The sequence below is a fragment of the Aspergillus niger genome (genome assembly GCF_000002855.4).
Source record: "Aspergillus niger supercontig An10".
NCBI lineage: Eukaryota > Fungi > Ascomycota > Eurotiomycetes > Eurotiales > Aspergillaceae > Aspergillus > Aspergillus niger.
Window position 1 is genome coordinate 169,636 of NT_166537.1, and position 20,577 is coordinate 190,212.

At 47.8% G+C, this 20,577-nt stretch overlaps 8 protein-coding genes across 8 annotated transcripts; 3 read left to right on the forward strand and 5 right to left on the reverse strand.

Moving 5' to 3' along the window:
- Positions 1-543: 543 nt before the first annotated feature.
- On the forward strand, positions 544-2,316 carry An10g00660 (uncharacterized protein; the record flags this gene model as incomplete). Its single annotated transcript, XM_001402423.1, has 4 exons — positions 544-618; positions 679-829; positions 900-1,232; positions 1,298-2,316. 4 exons carry the CDS (start codon positions 544-546, stop codon positions 2,314-2,316), a joined length of 1,578 nt encoding a protein of 525 aa, XP_001402460.1.
- Positions 2,317-2,684: 368 nt separating this feature from the next.
- An10g00670 (uncharacterized protein) lies at positions 2,685-3,900 on the reverse strand (the record flags this gene model as incomplete). Its single annotated transcript, XM_059749960.1, has 4 exons — positions 2,685-2,733; positions 2,845-3,286; positions 3,341-3,440; positions 3,517-3,900. 4 exons carry the CDS (start codon positions 3,898-3,900, stop codon positions 2,685-2,687), a joined length of 975 nt encoding a protein of 324 aa, XP_059601503.1.
- Positions 3,901-5,955: 2,055 nt separating this feature from the next.
- Positions 5,956-6,935, forward strand: An10g00680 (uncharacterized protein; the record flags this gene model as incomplete). The annotated part of the gene is made up of 5 exons (XM_059749961.1): positions 5,956-5,997; positions 6,111-6,240; positions 6,303-6,459; positions 6,526-6,629; positions 6,784-6,935. The coding sequence occupies 5 exons, from the start codon at positions 5,956-5,958 to the stop codon at positions 6,933-6,935; spliced, it is 585 nt and encodes a 194-aa protein (XP_059601504.1).
- A 291-nt stretch (positions 6,936-7,226) lies between these two features.
- On the reverse strand, positions 7,227-8,850 carry An10g00690 (uncharacterized protein; the record flags this gene model as incomplete). The annotated part of the gene is made up of 3 exons (XM_001402426.1): positions 7,227-8,485; positions 8,535-8,597; positions 8,646-8,850. 3 exons carry the CDS (start codon positions 8,848-8,850, stop codon positions 7,227-7,229), a joined length of 1,527 nt encoding a protein of 508 aa, XP_001402463.1.
- Positions 8,851-11,487: 2,637 nt separating this feature from the next.
- On the forward strand, positions 11,488-13,210 carry An10g00700 (uncharacterized protein; the record flags this gene model as incomplete). The annotated part of the gene is made up of 3 exons (XM_001402427.1): positions 11,488-11,560; positions 11,631-12,565; positions 12,617-13,210. 3 exons carry the CDS (start codon positions 11,488-11,490, stop codon positions 13,208-13,210), a joined length of 1,602 nt encoding a protein of 533 aa, XP_001402464.1.
- Positions 13,211-14,513: 1,303 nt separating this feature from the next.
- Positions 14,514-15,516, reverse strand: An10g00710 (uncharacterized protein; the record flags this gene model as incomplete). Its single annotated transcript, XM_059749963.1, has 2 exons — positions 14,514-15,394; positions 15,447-15,516. The coding sequence occupies 2 exons, from the start codon at positions 15,514-15,516 to the stop codon at positions 14,514-14,516; spliced, it is 951 nt and encodes a 316-aa protein (XP_059601505.1).
- Positions 15,517-17,036: 1,520 nt separating this feature from the next.
- On the reverse strand, positions 17,037-17,748 carry An10g00720 (hypothetical protein; the record flags this gene model as incomplete). Its single annotated transcript, XM_059749964.1, has 5 exons — positions 17,037-17,057; positions 17,160-17,192; positions 17,252-17,319; positions 17,368-17,494; positions 17,626-17,748. 5 exons carry the CDS (start codon positions 17,746-17,748, stop codon positions 17,037-17,039), a joined length of 372 nt encoding a protein of 123 aa, XP_059601506.1.
- A 1,196-nt stretch (positions 17,749-18,944) lies between these two features.
- On the reverse strand, positions 18,945-20,068 carry An10g00730 (uncharacterized protein; the record flags this gene model as incomplete). Its single annotated transcript, XM_003188756.2, has 3 exons — positions 18,945-19,264; positions 19,314-19,717; positions 19,785-20,068. The coding sequence occupies 3 exons, from the start codon at positions 20,066-20,068 to the stop codon at positions 18,945-18,947; spliced, it is 1,008 nt and encodes a 335-aa protein (XP_003188804.2).
- Positions 20,069-20,577: the final 509 nt, after the last annotated feature.

Consider the following 20,577-nt stretch of genomic DNA (forward strand, 5'->3'; position numbering starts at 1 on the left):
GCGGTTCATAGGTTAGTTGGCTAAGTGGAGATTGTCTTACATCGTAAGCCTTTACATAGTAAGCACAGTAAGTCGCCATAGTCCGCCGTGGCATCTCCGAGACGGGGAAAGCAAGCAGGAATCCTGAGTTGGCTGACGATTATGCTTCGCATTTACGGCTCAGTAGGGCTGTGTTTTGTAAACAACAATGATACTGTTTGAAGTATTACTACGATTGGGCACTATGTATTATCACTCAACATGTCACGGGCTCCGTAACATGGCTATGCCACACCAACTATCTGGTTTCGAGTCCCAACCAGATAGCATCAACACGTGGAATGACTAGCGAGGTTTCAGCCAGGATGAAACTGCGGATGGCGAAGTTAGATTGCCTGACCTCGTGTTGAATCAGCCGTTCAATCCTAGAGACCTTCCTGCTGCCCATGGCGTCGTCAATCGCCAGCATAAGTTGCAGAGGGGGACCGGTGTAGTTCCTTCCTTTCACCAAAGTCCTTCTGAATCCTTAAAATTGTCACTGAGAGAAAAGGAAACAGGAACAATATGATCGACTCTCAAGTCTTGTTAACTTTCGCCCTCAAGGGACTCCTACTGGGTCTCATCGTGTTGAGCTGCACCGTCTGTCTCCAGCACACCCCTGATGCTATGGATACCTGTGCTAACATTGGCGATTAACAGGTAGCTGGACTCTGCATTTATCGACTCTTCTTTCACCCGTTGGCTAAATATCCCGGTCCCTGGCTGGCAAAGACCACCAAGTTGTATGCTGGTTATCATGCATGGCGTGGGGACCTGCATCTGGATATGTGGAGATGCCACGAGAAATACGGTAAGTATCTCTTGGCTATTCATGGCATATGTATACTGGATGACTAACGTCAGTTTTCCTCTCTCATTAGGTGACTTTGTCCGATATGGACCAAATAGCCTTCTCGTCAATACCGCCGACGGACTGCATGACATATACAGCCACGGGAAGAACTTCAAGAAGGCTCAACGTTATGCCGCCATGGTGCATCGGGCCCCGAACACATTAACCGTGATTGACAAGAAGAAGCATGGCAAGAAGCGGAGAGTCATCAGCCAGGGCTTCTCCGATTCCGCACTCAAAAACCATGAGGTTGTCATCCTGGAACAAATACAACATCTGTGTACTCAGCTGAAGGCAGGGGAGGGAGGTAAGCCGGTGCCGGCAGACACCTGGTCTACCCCCAAGAATATGGGCCGAATGAGTATGTGCTCCACATTATTACACCACAGATGTCAACTAAACTAACGCAAAACCATGGTTTTCCAGCCGATTACCTCGCCTTCGACGTCATGAGCAACATTATCTTTGATTGCCCCTGGTCAACCCTGCGCTTCCCCACCTTCCGCTTTGTCCCGGAAGTGATTGAGAGGTCCAACGTTCGAGTCGGGACACTGGCCCAGTCGCCCGAGCTCAGCATATTCCGACTGGACAAATACCTTTTCCCCGAAGCCATCAAGGCTAGGGACATGTTCATCGGGTTTGTCGATGTGATGCTCACCCAAGGCATCGAAGCCGCTTCCAAGACAGGCAAGGGTGTCTTTGCACTCCTCGCGAAGGCCAAAGACCCGGAGACTGGTCTTCCACTACGCAATCGAGAACTAGGTGGCGAGAGTGCGACGCTGATTGTCGCGGGGACTGATACCTCCTCCACCGCTATGGCGGCCTGCTTCTTCTACCTATCGCACAACAGGGCGGCCTATGAGCGCGCAGTGAATGAAGTTCGCAGCGTCTTCTCATCCCCCGAGGAAATCCGCATGGGTCAGCAAATGAGTCAATGCGTCTTCCTGCGGGCCTGCATTGACGAGAGCATGCGTATGTCCCCGTCGGCGGCGGGATCGCTGTGGCGCGAGGCAGAGGAAGCAGGAGCTACTGTGGACGGACAGTATATTCCCCCAGGTGTATATGTAGGAACCTGCATCTACAGCATTCACCATAACCCAGCATACTACCCTGAGCCGTTCTGCTTCCAGCCCGAGCGCTGGATCGCGGATGAGTGTCGCTCGGTGCAAGGGGATGTCGGACGCGCGCGATCGGCCTTCAATCCTTTTTCGATTGGGCCCCGAAGTTGCATAGGCAAGAGTCTCGCATATGTGGAGCTTCATCTTGTGTTGGCGAGGGTCCTTTGGGAGTTTGACATCCGCCTGCCGGAGGGGGATTTGGGGAAGACTGGTGAGGGAAAAGTAGGCGCTGAGTATGGCAGGCATCGTCTTGATGAGTACCAGCTCTATGACCATTTGACGGCTGCGAAGGTGGGGCCATATCTGGAGTTTTGCCCACGAAAATAGGTAGTGGAGGTATATTGCTGTGCTGGATATTTTGCATGGTATATTTGGTTGGGATTTGGCGTTTTTAGTACTAGCATGGGCTTTTATCATCAAAGAAAGTTATTTCTTTGTTTCATGTTCTTTCCTTTCCTATTACCTAAAGAGACTCTCTATCAAATGTCAGACTGTCTGTGGGATATAGAAAAACCGTAGTCGCCGACTACTTTGTCTGGATTTTGTGATGGTTCCGGAGTATCCTCCCAATCTCGTGTGGTCGCTTTCTCCACGCGGCCATTCGGCAGCGAAACTGCGATCCCTTGAAGATTCCGTGTGGGTGCGAAGGCATCAAAGGCAACTTTGTATCATGTGCATAACATATGAGTCATGATTTAGATTTGTGCGTTAGGATTGATAGAAGGCATTTTTGCGCGATCTTGACTGTCAAAATAGGTCAGGCAGATCTCTATAATTAGCCACCGACAAGAAAGACCATAATACTTTTGGGTCTATGAAGCGACGGCATGTTCCACCAGGTCTAGACAGATGTACCTCCTTTTAAAGAGGAGAATGACAGTTGAATGCCCCAGTTTGAGTTCTCCACACCAGTTATCTCCCAAAGCTTTCTTAATCTCAGCGAGAGTAAGATTCACGCAGTCCTTAGCTGTGCCCGCCTCCTCTGGATGAGCTGCTCTCCATCTTGTGACCATACTTGCAGTGCCTAAGCTAGCTCCTAATCCTTCCAGTGATGATTCTTTTGCACGAATGAAAAAGTCTTTTCCATCGGATAGTATCCCACCGCGGTCCCATTCAAGACGCCGATATTCACTCATTGGGAATGCTGTAACAGGAGGATCCAAATGCCACGGAAGAACCAAATTATCGTACAGATCACTAGAGAGCCGATTTGGAGGCAGTTCATAGGGTTTCAATATATCTCGTTCGAGATGGAAAAGTGCGTTTTGCACTTCAGCCGCGTGAGGTGTTGATGGGTCTGTAAGGTGAGCTTGTTAGCATGGACTGAAAAAGGAAGTCGAACAATACTTACGGCAGTACAACGAAGCGCATGTCCAGAGAGCTACAGTGCCTCCTGGATTCACAATCTTTGCAGCAGATTTCCAGAAATCCTCCATCGAAAACCAATGTGCCTTTAGTTTTGAAGAGATGTCGTTTCAGCTCTCTACACCAGTCCTCGGGCGGGATGATGGAGCAGGTTGGACTTACTGCCATTGCCGAAACCAATAAATCCACACCGTTATGAACGTTATCTATTTTAGCACAATCCTCCGCAGTCGAGACTTGGAACTCGATGGGGCTATTTGATTTGGTAACACCGCCTAGACGTTGCGCAGTTTGGATCATCTCGAGCCCAGGATCAATCCCCACCGCGCATTCAAAATGGGGAGCCAAGTCACGGGTTGCATTTCCTGGGCCACATCCAACATCCAGGAGAGTTTTGAAATTACCATTAGACTCTGCATGATATCGGAGAACCAAATCATATAGCTCAGCTGGATAACCCAGACGATTTTCAGCATACCGGGTTGCTTGACCAGTAGTGTAGTATCGGAATGTTGGGTCAGATAAACCCACACCACTGTTATTCATCTTCGACAAGTGCAGGTATAGGGAAAGGCAGGGTCAGAGAAATCAAGCGGAGCGTGGTAAATGACTCACTTGATTTAGTCAGTATATAATTATGAACTGCGGGGTAAAAGGATGACATTTGATGTGAGTCATTGATAAGTAGATAACTAATTGGTTAATGCACGGTGACGCTTAATTGCCACGGTTATGGTTTACCAAAACCGTTGAACTCACTCATCTAATGTATGATTAGCAATCCAGTCAGCAGAAAAGTAGATAACTAATTATTGAACACACTTCTAGTGATAGTCAGCTTCAATTAGCCTTTCCCGTCTCATAAGCCTCTAGGGAACCACATAATTCTGCACCGGGTATTGGTAGCCCCCTTATTTGATACTCTAGTGTAACAAGATAATAAGGAACCTGGATGCTCTTGGGATGAGCAGGCAATCAAGGCGGCGGGGATTGGGTTTGAGTGAACCAGAAGTAATAGGTTTGGAAGTTTAACAGTATTCTAGAAGGGCACAACACGTCCGCGGACTCATTATGAAGCATGCCGTTTCAGACTGTTTGTGGGATATAAAATACGTATTCAGTGACATGGAGCGGGACTTGTTATTGTCTAAAGGGCTTCAGTTACAGAGCGCTCGAAGGGTGATTTATGGAGAAGCTGAGAGAATATAAGGCCACGATTATGGGATCAGACAACAATGACCAATCAATAGAAAGACCAGCGCAGCCCCATCTTCATCTAGGATACACCAGCACTATGGTCAGCATAGCACTCGGTAGTTGCTTAGCTCTTAGATATGCGCTTGTGCGCGCCGAAACCTGTCCTTCTCAAACAACGCCTGGAATTTTGTTTTCTTTGGGCAGATAAAAGTCGCATAAGTGGGCCCACTTCTGGCTCTGCCCCAAGAATTTCAGGCCAGTCAGTGTGCTTGAACTGCCGGGGTAAGCAGGTGGACATTGTGAGCTATAGAGTTTTGAACAAGCTTCATGACTTCAAGATTGCACGAACGCTGCTTCCGAGCCTTGTTTGTTGGCCTTCCAGTACTTAACATCCCGTCTATGCCAATAAGCTTATCCATATACCATATTCCAGGAAGAAAAGCACTGACCGGGTGCACGAACCGTCTCAGCCCTAGCGGGGAGGCATCGCTTCCCACTTGATGTGTCGGGCCCCATGATCAGGCTACAATGTACGAAATGGTCTGCTTTTCTAAGTGGTCACTGGTCAGCACAAGTGAGACAATCCCCACCTCAAGCGGGATTATCCGCTCGATGAGAATTGTGGTTGCCTGCCACCTCATCGTTGTAACATACAACAGCCCAGGATAATATCAGAATAAGAAAGGAAAAGCGAGTCACCTCACCTACGGTGAAGCAATTCTATAAGCGCTAGTTTAGCCAAATCTTTTCTATTGCTTATTGCGGCATACTCTCTATGCTGAGATATGTAGAAAATAGCCGAAAATTGACCGAGTGACTAGACGTCACATAGCCTTGATATATTTAATCTTCACTGGGTCTTACCAGAAATTGAAGGGGGTATTGTATATCGATGTGAGGAAAGAATGAAGGGTGTATATAAATAATACGTTTGATTTATCACTTCAACATATACCTCGCTAATCAAATCAAAATTTTCTTAACAAAAGCCATTTTGTCTGGGAAGGGGTCAAGAATAAAGTAACTTCCCTGTATTCAACAATAAGGCATTTTCGTATGTAGAGATGAAATCAAACCATTAATTATATTGTTTCCACTGGAGAATTGCCAATATCGGAAGTTTTTGTATAGGTGGTTAACTATCCTGTCGGGAGCCGTAGACGCCCAATGGGTGCTGCCTACTGGGGAACAGGGAATTAGCTCCATCGGCCGATGAACTAGCCATAGATAATAACAGAGCATACACAATCGGTCCGGGCACAGGGTCTTATGACACGAGTTCGTCTTGGCTTGAAACCGGTGAGGGGTATAAAGCTGCCTAATCTCCTGTGGTCAATTTTTTCCTAGCCTCAGACTTCCCTCCATCTACGCCAGCCTGGTGTCAAGGACAGTGATAGAAACAAGATGGTATCCGAATTCTGGTCAGCACCCCAAAATATGTCTCGTGTGTCTATTTAAATACGACAGTGGCTAACGCCGCTAATCTTCAGTCCGAGCTATGGAGTGAGTTCTTCGTAATTGTAGCTGAAGCAACCAAAGATGGACATTAACCTGCCAAGCCATTCTTCGGAGTCCTAGGATGTACGAGCGCCATTGTATTCACGAGCTTTGGGGCAGCCTACGGGACTGCAAAGGCTGGGGTGGGCGTTTGTTCGTCCGGTGTCTTGCGGCCGGACTTGATCGTCAAAAGTACTGTTCCATATCCATAGTAGTACCCTGCGGCTAGCGATCAATGAGCTGACAAGTCAAAGACATTGTGCCCATTGTTATGGCCGGCATCCTGGGCATCTACGGCCTGGTGGTCTCCGTGTTGATTGCCAACAACCTCGCGCAGGAGATGACTCTGTATACGAGTCTGCTCCAGCTGGGCGCCGGCCTGGCGGTTGGGCTTTGCGGGCTGGCTGCTGGGTGAGTGAAGCTTATCTTAGAATGTCTGTCGGAATTAGCTGTTGGCAACTGGCTGATTGATTTCAGGTTCGCGATTGGGATTGTCGGCGATGCAGGAGTGCGAGGAACCGCGCAGCAGTCGAGACTTTATGTGGGAATGATCCTTATTTTGATCTTTGCTGAGGTCTTGGGTATGTAGCTTGAACGACCATTTGTCCGAGAAACGGGGTAAATGCTAACATAGCTGGTATGGTAGGATTGTACGGCTTGATCGTCGCGCTTCTAATGAATTCCAGGGCAAGCGTTATTGACTTTAAATGCAGTAGCTGATTGAACAATTTTCAGTGCAGCATATTGGGTCTGCGAGAGTTTTCTTGTACCCCGGCATGTTCATGCTGCAGCAGATCAAAGTCCCAGGTATTTCAGTCTACGGTAGTCGGCATCGCTCCAGTCCAGCGTGGTCTCCGTGTAGAAGAGGTTCGGGTGGTTTCTCGTGATGGAGGAAGAATAAATTGGATCTTGTACAAGCTGGATGCACCCATAATGACAGATCTAGAATTGGTCGTGCATGAGATTTTGACCGGATGTGGCCATCACGTGCCATTGTATGCATCCAGTAAGGCTTGGGTCTATACGATGTTTTTCATTCCTTCAGCGCCGCCAAGAATGTGGGCAGTTAACGGCTCCTTCAAGCGATGATCTACAATATTTCGACTACTGGCCTGTAAGATCACTTGTAAAGAAGACCCAATTACGGGTTTCATTGCTCATAAACTCATATAAATATATCATAAGAACCACCGGAACCCAACAGCCCCCGGCCCATCGCGCAACCTTTCAGTTGGGACATCCTGCGCCCGCATCCTGACTCCCTCTTTACGATCCCTCCTTCGATTATCCAAAAGCATATAGACGCCCAATAGCGAGGCCAGAATAGCACCCGTACCTCCGAATGCACCCACCGTTACGAGGGCAGGCAGGTACTTTGGCTTATCCTTCTCCCGGAAGACATTGCTCGACACCAGGCCCATCAAGTTCGCCAACGGCACGCCGATACTCGTCAGCAGCACACGCTTGTTCTCGTCTGCAATGTTGTTGTTGTACCAGGTGGAGAGCAGCACGGACGGTGCGGAGGTCCCCCAGGTCATCATGAAGGTGGCAAAGTACGCTAAGTGGATCTGGCGATCGACGTCATCGATAGCGGCATAGATCATGAAGCCCGTGAAGGTGAGGAGGAAGCCTAGGACGATGAATGGGGCACGAAGGCGGACGGCATCGGATGCGAAGGCGAGAATAATGAGCATGGCTGCTCCGGTGACGTTAGGGGCCACTGTGTAGAGGTTTGTTTTGACGGTGGAGAAGCCCAGACGTTGGATGATCTGGGGCATGAAGAGGGAGACGCCCTGCAGGGGCACACCGAGACAGATTTCAATGGCGAGGAAGGCATATGTGGAGGGGTGGGAAAAGATACCGAGAGCGGAGCGGAGGCGGAACGGCTCGTCGACGATGGCGGAACTGTCGACTTGGATGCGGTGGTGGGCGAGGAGCTTCTCGTCTTCGCTGAGGAAGGACGCTGTCGAAGCAGACCGCGGGAGGTACCAGAACGCGAAGCAGGAGAAGAGGACGGTGACACCACCTTCAAGGATGAACAGGTACCGCCAGTCCGGGAGCGAGGAGTCTTTGATTTGGAAGACACCAAAGGCGAGTAGGCCGGAGAAGGCATTGGCAATGTTGCTGGCTGCGTAGAAGATGGCAAGCCGACGGGCGAGCTCGGCACGCCGGTAGAAGGTTGTGAGGTAGTAGATGACTAGTGGGAAGAAGGCCGCTTCGGACGTGCCGAGGAACCAGCGCAGAGCGAACATGCCACCGAAATTCTTGGTCGCGGACGACAGCAGCGTGAAGGAACCAAAGGAGAACATAAGGACGGGGAGTACGCGGGCGGGACTCCAACGTTTGCCGAGCATAGCGAAGGGAGGCGCGAAGATGACATATGGGACGTAAAAGATGGAGAGGAGAAGGTTGTATTGCCCGGGTTTGAAATTGAGATCTGGTGATGTTAGCAATGGACGATACACAGAGAGAGAGGGATAGGTTACCGTCGCTCATGCCGGCAGTTTCAGCATTACTGAGGTTGCCTTTGTCCAGGGCATTGAAGAGATCTATAACTATTAGCAGGTGGTGAGATGGATGGGATGGACAACACGCACACATTAATGCGAGCACCGGAAGTATACGAAAGTCGAAGCGACGACAGAGAGCCCGTTCGGCCTTGTGGTCAATGACCTGGACGACATCCTCGACGACCCCCGGGACAGAGCCGTAGCGGTTGGTGTGGGAAGCATCGTCGGTGATCGAGTCGCGTGTAACCGGCTTTGGGGCTTTCGGGGGCGGATCCGAGGCTTGGGCGATCATGGTTCCTCCCGACGGCAGATGTATGTTAGAGCTAGGAGGATAGGAAGGGGAGGGTGGAGGGAGGGGTGTTTTCAAGAGGTGACGACGCAAGGAGGGAAGGGAGAAAGACGGTCTGCTTTATGCATAAACGAGAATGGACAGGAACAGGCTTATCAGCCGGCCGTGAGGAGGATAACTGGGACCCCCCACGGCTTCTCCGCAGATCTGGCGATGCGACGACGGATGCGGCAAGGTTGCATCGCGGTTGCTCTTATCAGCCGAAGAGATAGCGATCGCGATATCGGCTGCGATGCCAGCTATCAGCACCCCTGTCACTGGCTCGAGATAGCTCAGATTAAGGGTCTTGGCTGCGTGTCACCGCTCCCTTCCTGCAAGATAGACCTATGTAAGTAGTCTGAATAATAGTTGAAATCATCAACTGCAGGGTCTTGAAGGGGGGTTGAAGATGAGGAACAAATTGAGTTTTGCTCTTCACTAGGGTTACACTGACCCTCATGTGAACTTCCCCGCATTCAAGCTTCTCCATGACGCGGACCGACTCGCTGGTCCCTTGGATACGAGTGGCAGCCCTTCAACATTTGCCGAGGTGCAGACTTCCCGTGACGCACGGTGACTCTTTATGCTGTCAGTGCGCTGGCCTGGTGTCAAAATCAATAACACGGAACATTTCCACCCTGTCTGTTGACACTCGACAACTAACAATCTTTCTTACCTTACTACTTGCTCCCGGGACAAGTGCAACGTCATAGGTAGGGGCCATAAGGACATCCCCTTGGTGCACCCCATGACCAGGGTTTAATCGCAGAAGGCCATTTATTTATACGGCACGAATACATGCCGTACATTGAGCGTGCTGTCCTCCGGTATGTCGAGAGCAACAGAGCTTATTCAAGAGCGGGTATCCGGAAGACAGAAATACTGGGGCTAAGGAACCCGATATAGCTCAAGGTAACCCATTTTCTGCTAGGCTTTTTGACCAGAACTGCACATCAGTCCTCGTCCAGGGCCTTGACTGGATTGCGGCCATCATCAGAAATCCTTTTCCGGTCGCTTCATCTCCAGTCGCGATCAATCAAGGGGGCACAAATTGCGAGTGCGTGGTAGCCTGTCCAGAGCTGAGAGCCCGACGAGCAGACGCTCCTCTGTTTATGAAATGCAAAAAAGCGCCCTCTTTATCTGCGGGTGGTCCATGAAGATAAAATTAAATGCAGCCATCTCTGACCAATTATCTCAAGTAGATGGATGCATGAATGAAATGTTGTCCATACATACACCTAGAGTTGCGATCGGCGGCATTGCACCCATTTGCGGATCTCTAGTCTAGCTGGTTTCCGCACCTTTTAGTCTTGGCCATCCAACTCCCTCAGATGGCCAAACTCTCGAGTGGGCAAATTCATTCTATTAGCTGTAGCGCTACATAATATCCGAATGATAGCTATACGGCGGTCCAGACAAGACACGAACAATTTTTTGGCTTGCTATCCAACCGTCGCTGGGACACTTTTCGAGGGCCCATGTCTATATCACGTTTGCAACATTCACATTCATGACGCTATCTTTATGCGCGCACACGGCAGAGACGCAAACTGAACACTTGTGGTAGGTTGCGCTATCGTCGCTTCAGGTTCATACACAGCTATTGCGGTTATCTTAGCCTACCATTTGTTGTTATGGTCAGAGCGACTAATCATTACAATTACTTATTGCAACTATTGCCAGTCGAATGCTGGATTAGAGCAGCACATTTCAAAGATTGCAATGGGAATCTCCAATATCCACCAGCCTTAGGTTAACTTTGCTGAAGTCACTTTTGGTTGGCGTGACCCGATAAACGGCTCTAGGGCTTCAAATTTTTACACATATATTATTTCTGACCCCGGTGCACTGCAAGGAAATTCCCATCCGGATGAGCCCCGAGATTCTGACTGTGTTCAAACCGTTTCAGAATCCTAATGTCCCCTTCCTGATAAGCGAGCATTAGTCGCTCTACGTCCACATTAAATTGAAGATGAGATAAGTAATCGGATGAGTGCTTATTGTACCGTTACTTTGCTTCCCGTATCACCCCTAGAAGGCATCTTCTTGAAGATCCCTGGGATCTATTTGCCACCAAGAATAGGCAACGGCCAGCGTTTAGTCACCCATTGATATTGGCAAGCCGCATGACCAACGCTATTCTTGCGGGCCAATATCATCGGAAAATGACGACCAGAAAGTTGCGTTTCATCATTATCGAGATCCTAGGCTGTTAGGTAGTTGACACCATTGGCGGAAAGCTATCCTACCATTGATATGGGCTGATAAGGCGCCTCGAACTGTTGAAGTTGCGGTCACTTGGAATGTCCCCGAGGCGACCTGTTTGTGGTGGTTTATGTAAGGCCGTCGGGCAGCGGAGCAACGGAGACTTACCCGGAGACTTTTGCCCTGGTACTATAGACCATGTTATTACTCCGAGTATGAACTGACAAGTCGACGTCTGAACAGCATCAACTGAAACTGCATTTTGGTTTTGGACAGGGTATGTTAACAGTGACCTCTTTAGGTCACTCTCTTCGCATTTCAAAAATGTACTTCTTCGTTTCACTGCAAACCTCTTCGCCCATCACTACCGTCAAATAACAGTCAACGCTATTCACAATGAGTACCTCGTCTCCAGGAGCGCAGGGAACTGCGTCACATCATTCCGAGAATCTATCGAGGAATGGTAATGGTAAGTAGCCGTCGAAAAATATCCTCCGAAAGCTAAAGGCATTCTGAATGCGTTGACTAAACTCAGACAGATTCAGGTGTAGTTTTTGAACAGACTGCGCAAGATGAATACGTCTACGTTGCGGATGGTTACAACTTGATTCGGCGCATCATCTTCATTATGACGGTGTGCTCTTCCATGTTCACCAATCAGTTGGGCTTATGCAACAGCCTCTCAACGCTCGAGATAATCGGAGACTCATTCGGTGTCACTGCGCCTGGTCAACTGTCGTGGACAGTATCTGGCTACGGCTTGACTCTGGGCACATTCGTCTTGATCGGAGGACGGTTGGGGGACGAGTTTGGCAACAAGGCAATCTTCATCATCGGTATGGGCTGGCTTGCTTTAACTAGCATGATGGCAGGAGTCTCTGTCTATTCCAGCTGGCCCGTCTTCGTCCTTGCTCGTGTCTTGCAAGGCCTTGGTCCCGCCTTGACTGTGCCTAATGCACTCGCCATCTTCGGCAAATCCTTCTCCCAGGGCCCTCGAAACATGGGGTTCGCATGGTTTGCTGCATCAGCCCCAGTCGGTGCAATGGCGGGTCTCCTCTTTGGGGCCCTCTTCGCCATGGCGTGGTGGCCATGGATCTACTGGAGTCAGGCTTTAGGAGTTGCCTTTCTCTTCGTCCTCGCTATGTTTGCAATTCCAAACATGCCTATTGAGGATGAGCATAAACAGCGACGAACGATTCGCGAAACCTTGGACCGCCTTGATATCCCGGGAGGTGCCAGCGGTGTGACAGCTCTGGTCCTGTTCAACTTCGCCTGGAATCAGAGCCTGGTTACTACGTGGGACGAACCTTACGTGTACGTGTGCCTGATCTTAAGTTTTGTATTTCTGGCGGCATTCCTTTACATCGAGATTCGCCTAGCTCGCTATCCAATCCTACCGGTCGCCGTTCTCACTTCCGACATCGCCTTCGTCTTTGGTTGTACAGCAGCGGGCTGGTCCACGTTTGGTATCTGGGTAAGTACTGACCCTTGCCCCGATTATATGTCAACCTAACGACATATCTAGCTTTTCTACGTCATCCGAATATGCCTTAACATCGGTGGCCAAACTCCTATTCAACTGGCTGCATGGTTATCTCCTATCCTCGTCACCGGCATATCAACAGCATTAATTGTTGGCAAAATAATCACCAAGGTTCCAGCCCCGTTCATCATGTTGTTTGCAATGCTTTGCTACTTCCTCACTTCCCTTCTCATGGCCCTGCGACCCGTACACTCGATTTACTGGACCTACTTCTTTTTTGCCACCATCATCGCCACCTTCGCGATGGATTCATCATTGCCTGCGGCCACGATCATCTTCTCGAACGCAGTGCCTCGTCAGTATCAGGGTATGGGATCCAGTGTGATCATGACCATCGTTGTCTACAGTATCTCGCTAGGTCTTGGTTTCGCGGGTACCATTGAGCTTCAGATAAATGATGGTGGACACACGAAGGCAGAGTTGCTTCATGGTTACAGGGGTACGCTCTGGTTTTCCGTCGGGCTGACGGCATTCGGCACTGTTCTCGCCCTTGTCTTCCTTCTCAAAGACCATCGCAGACGACGGTTAGCTAAGAATCAAGGGGAAGAGGAGAAGACTGATTCAACGGAGGCTTGAATGGTTGAAGGATTGATCAGAAGCTCAGAAGACAGAAGTAGGATGACTAGATGAGAGCCGAGGCCAGTTTGAGAGATTGATTGCAAGTGGATTATACAATGTGGCTATAGATTGGCAGTACTGGATTATGCATAGACTCCCACCCCTCCCAGTCGCCAAGTGACAAACAGTTCCAGGGCCTGGTCAGAACGGCTAATAATTACTAGGAAGCCTGGCTTATATTAATACTATTACCTAGTATATTTGATTTTCGCCTGTTCTAGCATTAGGAGGTCTTTGGGTACTAACTTTTGGGCAAAATTTATCTTCCCAATCAGCTATCAACAAAGAACATTCTCCTTCACAGATAATAGTATGTTAATGTGAATACTCTGGCTATTCTGTTGGATATCTTTAATGTGCAACCGTTTATTCTGATTGTTTCTTACTTATACCAATATATATTCATGTACAATTATATCCCTCTGCACACTGAGATGACGATAAGTCATTAAGGTTGAGTGATTTATCCTTCATCAATATTAGTTCCCATCCAGACCAGCCACTCATGTAGTACTATTTGAAAGACATCTTTTTCAAATTGGAACTTCTTTACTGGTAAATTTTGTGGGAGCTATATAAGCTATAAATAGTACCATAGCTATTTTTCTAGGTATATTAAAGCGCGCTGAGTATAGTAAAATAAGAATACTAATTTTCAAGATATTATAACAGTATTGATTCTTATCAGGAAATTCCACAAAGGTTCTGTGATATATATTTCAATTTCACATTAATCCGCTTATTAAATTATCATTGATAACTAATTCAGAAGCCAAGGTCTATTAGTCTGATGACAAGTCTGTTGTATAGTGCGAAATGGGTGGCCGGTCCAACTTGGAACTACGTTGGATTGTGCAAAGCCTCCCGACCCCGGTCCCTCCTGGGAATGCTCTGCGCAAGGTAATTACAGGATATTCTGTCGTATACTCATATTTGTATATGTTATAAGATCGCATTATTGCCACTATCATCATGGCAGCTATTCTTTCTCAAAATCGTTTAAAGCACATGACTGAGATCGCCCTTCAGACGCTTCTGAAGCCTCATATTCTACTCCAGACCCGTACCTGGCCACCAAATCTCGGATGTCGTTGAGCATTTTAAAATAGTGATCAGTTAAAGGCTGAGCGCGAAGATGCAGGATAGATTTCATACTGCTCTCTTAGTGATGCATTATCTGCAAACAGGGCGGATACGTGGGTATTGAACCGTCTACTACTCATCAGCGTTTTCTGTATCATCTCGTCACTCAGTCAGGCTCTTACAACTTGTAAAGATCCAAACGCCCGTCGTAATCCTCCTCCGGCGGCGAAACCTGAGCATAGGAGCGATAGGCCTCCAGGTATTCGTCACCGAATCGGTTACAAATCGGCCGCCATTGTCCAAACTCGTCTTCATTGGTGTCCCATCGGTCAGTTTGATTGCCTTCACCATAAAAACCTGCCAACTCACATTCGTTGTGGGCGTAGAAGCAGCATGCATCAAACACAAGCGACTCTCCTGTCTCCGTGTCGATGCCCGAATTGGCATACCACAGATCACCATGGATCAGCGAAGGCTTCACTGATCGTCCTTCGCTCTCAAGTGGCCGGAGGAGGCGCGGTATGACCCTGTCAAACAACGCTGGAACTAAGAAATCCAATTCTGGATCCCAGCCTTTGACTGCAATCTCAAGATCAAGAGCGTGTCTCATGCTCTTAGCAAAGAAAATCTCCCAACTATCCTCCCAGTCAGTCATTTGCGGCAAGTTGCCATTGTGGGTGGTCACATGAAAGCCGAATTTCCCCGTCGGAGATGCGCTGTTGTTATGGAGAGCAGCCAACCGAGCAGCGAATTTATCCGGGTCAGGCATGTCAGCAGCCATATCACGATATTCGCAGAGGAAGAAGTGTGTATCTGGGCAATCCTGGTAGGACCCCCACGCGATCGGCTTTGGGGCAAAGTTCGGAGCAACGTTGTATATGGCTTTCATAGACTCATACTCCCCGTAAACCATGTTCTTGCCCCTTTCCTTCGTCACGGCCTTGATGAAGAATGAAACGGGTGTCCCATCAGCCAATTCAACGTTTATCCGGCCAGTAGTGCCCCAGAAGCTTATGCCACGCTCCTCGGTGGATATGACACGGCTGCCCTTGGGTAGTTCTGGGCGCTATTTGTCAGTGGTAGCCTTGCCCACGGAGGCATCGCGGCTTACCTGCGAGCACACTCGGGTCGATGGAATCCTCTCTGCTGAAGTCTACAGCTGGACTACCGCTGTCGTTCATATTGACTGATCTAGCAGTTTTTTGATATGTAATTGGGAACCCTGGCTCACCAATATCATGTGCTGCAGGATTGTTGCAATAAATATGGAGGGCAGCAAACGACGAACTTCCCAGGTGAGCTCAAGTTACAGTAGGTGTCTCGCATGAAGTCTGCAAGGCTATATTTGTTTATATACACACTGTTCGGTCTTCAAGAGCAAGGCTGAGCTCGACAAGAAGGGACATTTCGATACGCCATCCCACGGGGCGTCTAACAGCGGCCATCGTGGCAGGTCAGTGCTAAGCGCCGTCGAAGTGGAGTAGCACATTTTAGTGCACCTACAGCGTTGGACAGGGCTTCGGAGGTGGTTGGTGCGTGTGGTAAGCGCCCACTTCTCTTGGTGACCTAAGATATCGCGTAGTTGGCTCGAGAGGTGCGGTGACCATCTAATTGGGTCACATAAGCTGGGATGTTGGGAGGGGTATGATGTCTTCTCCCATCCCATCTTGACTTTCCCCTCAAGGACGCCTATCATCCATCCCGCCAAGAATTGGTTAAGGGCGGTAAAAAATAAGGGGATTTTTCACATCTATAGAATTGCTCATTCAAGATGTCATAGCAGTAGATTCAAGCACGGCGAGGCCTTAGTGTGCTGGCTTGAACCATCACAAGTTCATGTGTGTGCTGCCAATCGGACCAATCACTATCTTAGTGCCCGGCTTTCTACAGCTTTTAATAGCAGCCATTGGGTAAAAATAGAGTGACTATACCGACTGTTAACTGGTAGTCAGTTTAGGGTAAGCAAATTCTGTTATCTGTACAGTTAGGATTCAATTGAAAATATAAAACTATTTCAATAATTTTCAGCACTTTTTCATTGTAAGTTAAGAAAATTAGATATAGCAGATAAATTGGTAACTATAAACTACTCATAATTTCAGAGATCTTTTAGTATGATAATTTACTAGTAGTAATATAATTAGAATCTAAATTATGTTTCATGTTATTCAAGTCAGTGTTTATAATTGCCCAGTGTAAATCAGACCTAATTCCTTCGTGCTGGCCTTCGTACGGTCCCTGGGGTCATGCAATCAATCAATGGCTCCAACTTCACCTGGAGACTTGTCTACTAGAACTGGGGATGAACAAGCCTTTATTGTTATTGCTCCCGGCAATGATCTGCTGTACACTATCAACCCAAGCACCAACACAGTCTGACTTATTGGATACCAGGTCACATACGTTCTGGACATTCGTTGGTTGCGGGGTATTTACATTAGTATATTCAAACTGGCAGTGAAGTTATAGATACTGCGCGATCCGTAATTCTCGCACATTGAAACTGTTGTTTGGAGGAACGCATGAACCAGTGATCAGTGGCGCAGTCCTCTACAAGGAATCCGTGAATACATCCCATCTGGCTGTGTGGCCGTGTCACCACCAACCGGCATATTGGCTTGAGGTAAATTCGCCCGAGCCGGTTACGACAGGTGCCAATTCTCTTTCTTACGCCACGAGACTATCCAATGAGTAACAATGGTCAGTTTGTTACCTCAAGTAACTAAACTAACCAGTTAGTGTAATTCACAATCAAGTCAGCCACACGAGCGGGTCGGCATATTCAGAAAAAGCATATCTCAGTAAGATTGTAAAGTTGCAATACCTTATGTAGATTGTAAGGATATAAGATAAGGTGCTGATAAAGTTTTCATATTTTTATGTAACGCAAATTTAGAGATAGCATAAAACACTTACATGATTAAAGTAGTTTAAGATACCACCAATGTGATTAATCGTCAGTAAAGTGGTAGAAGACTCTGATACTAATATATATCAGCTTTGTAGTAGTTATGAATTTACGAATGACTCACTGAAGTAGTTTGAGGGATATATTGGATCAATGAAGACACCTTTCATACGAGAATTCAGGGTGGCCGACCTGCCCGTGTGGCCAGCTCGAATGTGTGCGGTAGTTAGCCGACTTATTTTGAGGGGGACCTAGAATCCAGAGTCTCTCTTTGTATTCTTCAGTCACAGGCGGCTAGCTCACTTTTCCCAAGGTCCTCTCGGAGCTTGTCTGGTGGGTCAAGCTTGGAGTAACACCTTTACCGCCGGTTTTTTTAGCTCACACTAACGGATCTATGGCATTCGAACCCGCGTCGCTCAACTGCCATGTACGCGTCATAGGTTCGCTTGCACTCAAAACCTGCGCCAATAGCTGCAGACCAAATCGATGATATACCTGACAGCATGCCTAACCGCGCTCGTAACAACTGGAGACAGGGGAAGAGGTAAGTTCAAGATAGTAGTGACTATACCTTACTGACCTTCCCATGGGGTAGGGATCCAGGCTGTTACGCCAGGTGGTATAGTGTCCGCCAATTGAGTGAGGAATGGCAAAGGGGACCAAGTTATTCAACCATCCCCTATAATAGTGAGGAATTGATAGGCTTATACAACGATGAATCGGGTTCGGCGTATCTACCAAGGTCCACGGATTTGGCGCATCTGATGCTATGGAATGGGATAGTTTCTTTCTGGGCCAAGCCGTTGGGGTAAGAAGTTTTCGGGCGGTATACCAAGTTCAACGTCGCCGTGTACGGCAAAACAGTTACGGAGGGGCATAGCCCGGTATCATTTTAAGGGATGAGCAAATCCCGGTCGACTAGTAACATCGCATTCTGGCTCGGTGCTTAGACAGATCCAAGTAATCCAGGACTCTGTTCTGACACTCCGACTATCGGCCATTCAAGATTACGCCGATGACCTCGACCTAGGTTCAAGTACAAGTCGAAGGAACCTCCTTTACTTTGTTCTCATAGCAAGGCATCTGCAAGTTCCTTCTCATATCTATTAACATTTCTCCTCTTATGGAAGGGTGACAACATCTCTGGGGTCACGTTCTCACCCATATCGATGGAAGCCGAATACACGCCTCGCAAAGGTCATTCGAGTTCTTAACTTCCACCTCCATTGCTGTTTGAAATGTTATATCCAATAAGATAAATTTTGACGTCTCATCCGTCATGTGATAAGAATACACTAAGGATGCATGCGCATGCTTTGAGCGCTTTTCCACTGAGTGACGACGTAATTGCGATTGTATAATATGCGACGTCCTTTGTCACTTTGAGCTTGGATAAATAAAACCCCTATATTCAAACGTTTCAGAAACATTAAGGATGGACACAGCCGGAAGAGGCCAAGCGATCACTTTAGGGATAAATAATTACGTCATACAATTCTGGATTCACAAGGCTACTTGTAGGAATATCGATCCATGTGATAATTAGATCAAAATTAGTTGCCAAAGGAGCAGGGAAAATCAATCAATTCGTGAAAATCTCATTAGAGATGATTCATCTATCTTAATGAATTTGCGCTTATTGCTTGGAACTCGAAAGAAGAGCGGAAATAGACACTATATGATGCTGTACATAGCTTCCAATCACTTTGGGAATGTAGCTGGGGAACCAGCATTGATCTGCTGCAGGATTCCCCACGACTGCTCTCCATCAGTGTCATACGGAACGGTACTTCCGAGTCCCGTAGTATTAAAAGATGTGTACACCAATGGGACTTTATCAAATGACGCAGAGGCTTCTATTACCTCTAAGTCAATACCAAATCCATCAATGAAACGCACGTTTCCCACCGCAGCCATAGCTACTGGAGCTTGTGAGTTGACAGCGTAAGTTCGGGTAGCTGCCACGTTGACATCAAGGGACTCCCAATATGCTGCTTCGGAGTTCCCACTGTCCGGCATGTCTAACCATAATTAGTCCCGGGTAATTTTAGAATCGGGTTGAAAACTAACATGGGAATGAGGCGATATGCAAATTCTCAACTTGCGACTGAACATTATATGTCATAGCAGGATGGAAATGCTCCCAGCATTCTAGCAACCCCCAACGACCGTAAGGGGTTGCGACCACCTTCAGTTCCTCAATGGTGCCGTCAGACCAGATCTCTCGCTCCCCACCAGATGGCCTAAGCTTATGACGAAGTAGAATTGTCTCACCAGCAGGAGAAATCAACGCCTGTGCCATGTAGATGTAATCACCCTGACGGTGAGAGAACGCGGGAACAACGTAGATATGGTTCTCTTTCGCAGCTAAAAGAAGCTTATTCCACTGTGAACTTCCTTCAACTAGAGAGTTATCGTAGTAGTTTTTGAGGTGGTTAGCGATTGAGACATTATCTGCAATTCCTTTAGGGTATCTAAGATTGGCATCATGCACATCAATATATTTATCCCCTTTATTATCACTCAAAGGGAAGTACTTACCCAGGAAACCATAGCTCAGGAAAAACAATAAGATTGGCACCATTGTCAGCGGCCTGCTTGATCAAACCAACGCCTTTCTCGACGGAGCCGTCCAAGTCGAATTCAACATCCGTCCAATTCTTGTTCATCAAGGGCAGGGGCCAATTGACGGGAGGTGCTCGAACTAAAGCGACAGTCAAGTTGTTGTAATCAGGACTCGGCCAACGAGGGGCAAGGCTGTTAGCCGCCCCGGAGAAAAGGAAAATGATCCCAATGAAAAGGTCTGATATACGATGAGTCTTCATGATTGTTGTAGATAAAACGACAAAATGCACGGGGTAGAATAATGATCTGGTAGGCAGATGATATAGACTAGAGCGACGCTTTTTTTGGATTCAGCCCTTATCTTCGCACGGTTTGCCGAAACGCTGATTCGATCGGGATTTACCCTATATTCGGGATTTGGAAACACCACTTGCAGCTTTGGCGCATTTAACTTATCGGTGTTAATTCCTAACGGCTTTGCTATCTGTTTTTATGTAAACTTGACCTATCAGTCATATAATAAGCTCTATAATTGGGTTTCGGGCCTGATAAAGGACTTTTGTTGTCTGAAATTTCCCGGAGATGAGCACACACGAAAACTCGACCTTCCCGAATTCCCCTAATGCGAAAGTAAAGTGGTCGGTAAGAGAGTGACGCGTTTCCCCCTTTTTTGTCTCTCAAGCATATTAAGGCCGAGTTGTGGGGAGCCTAGATTGATGAAAATGATACTCTGAACTGGTGTTTAGAACGGTGTTGCTAGGGCAAGCTG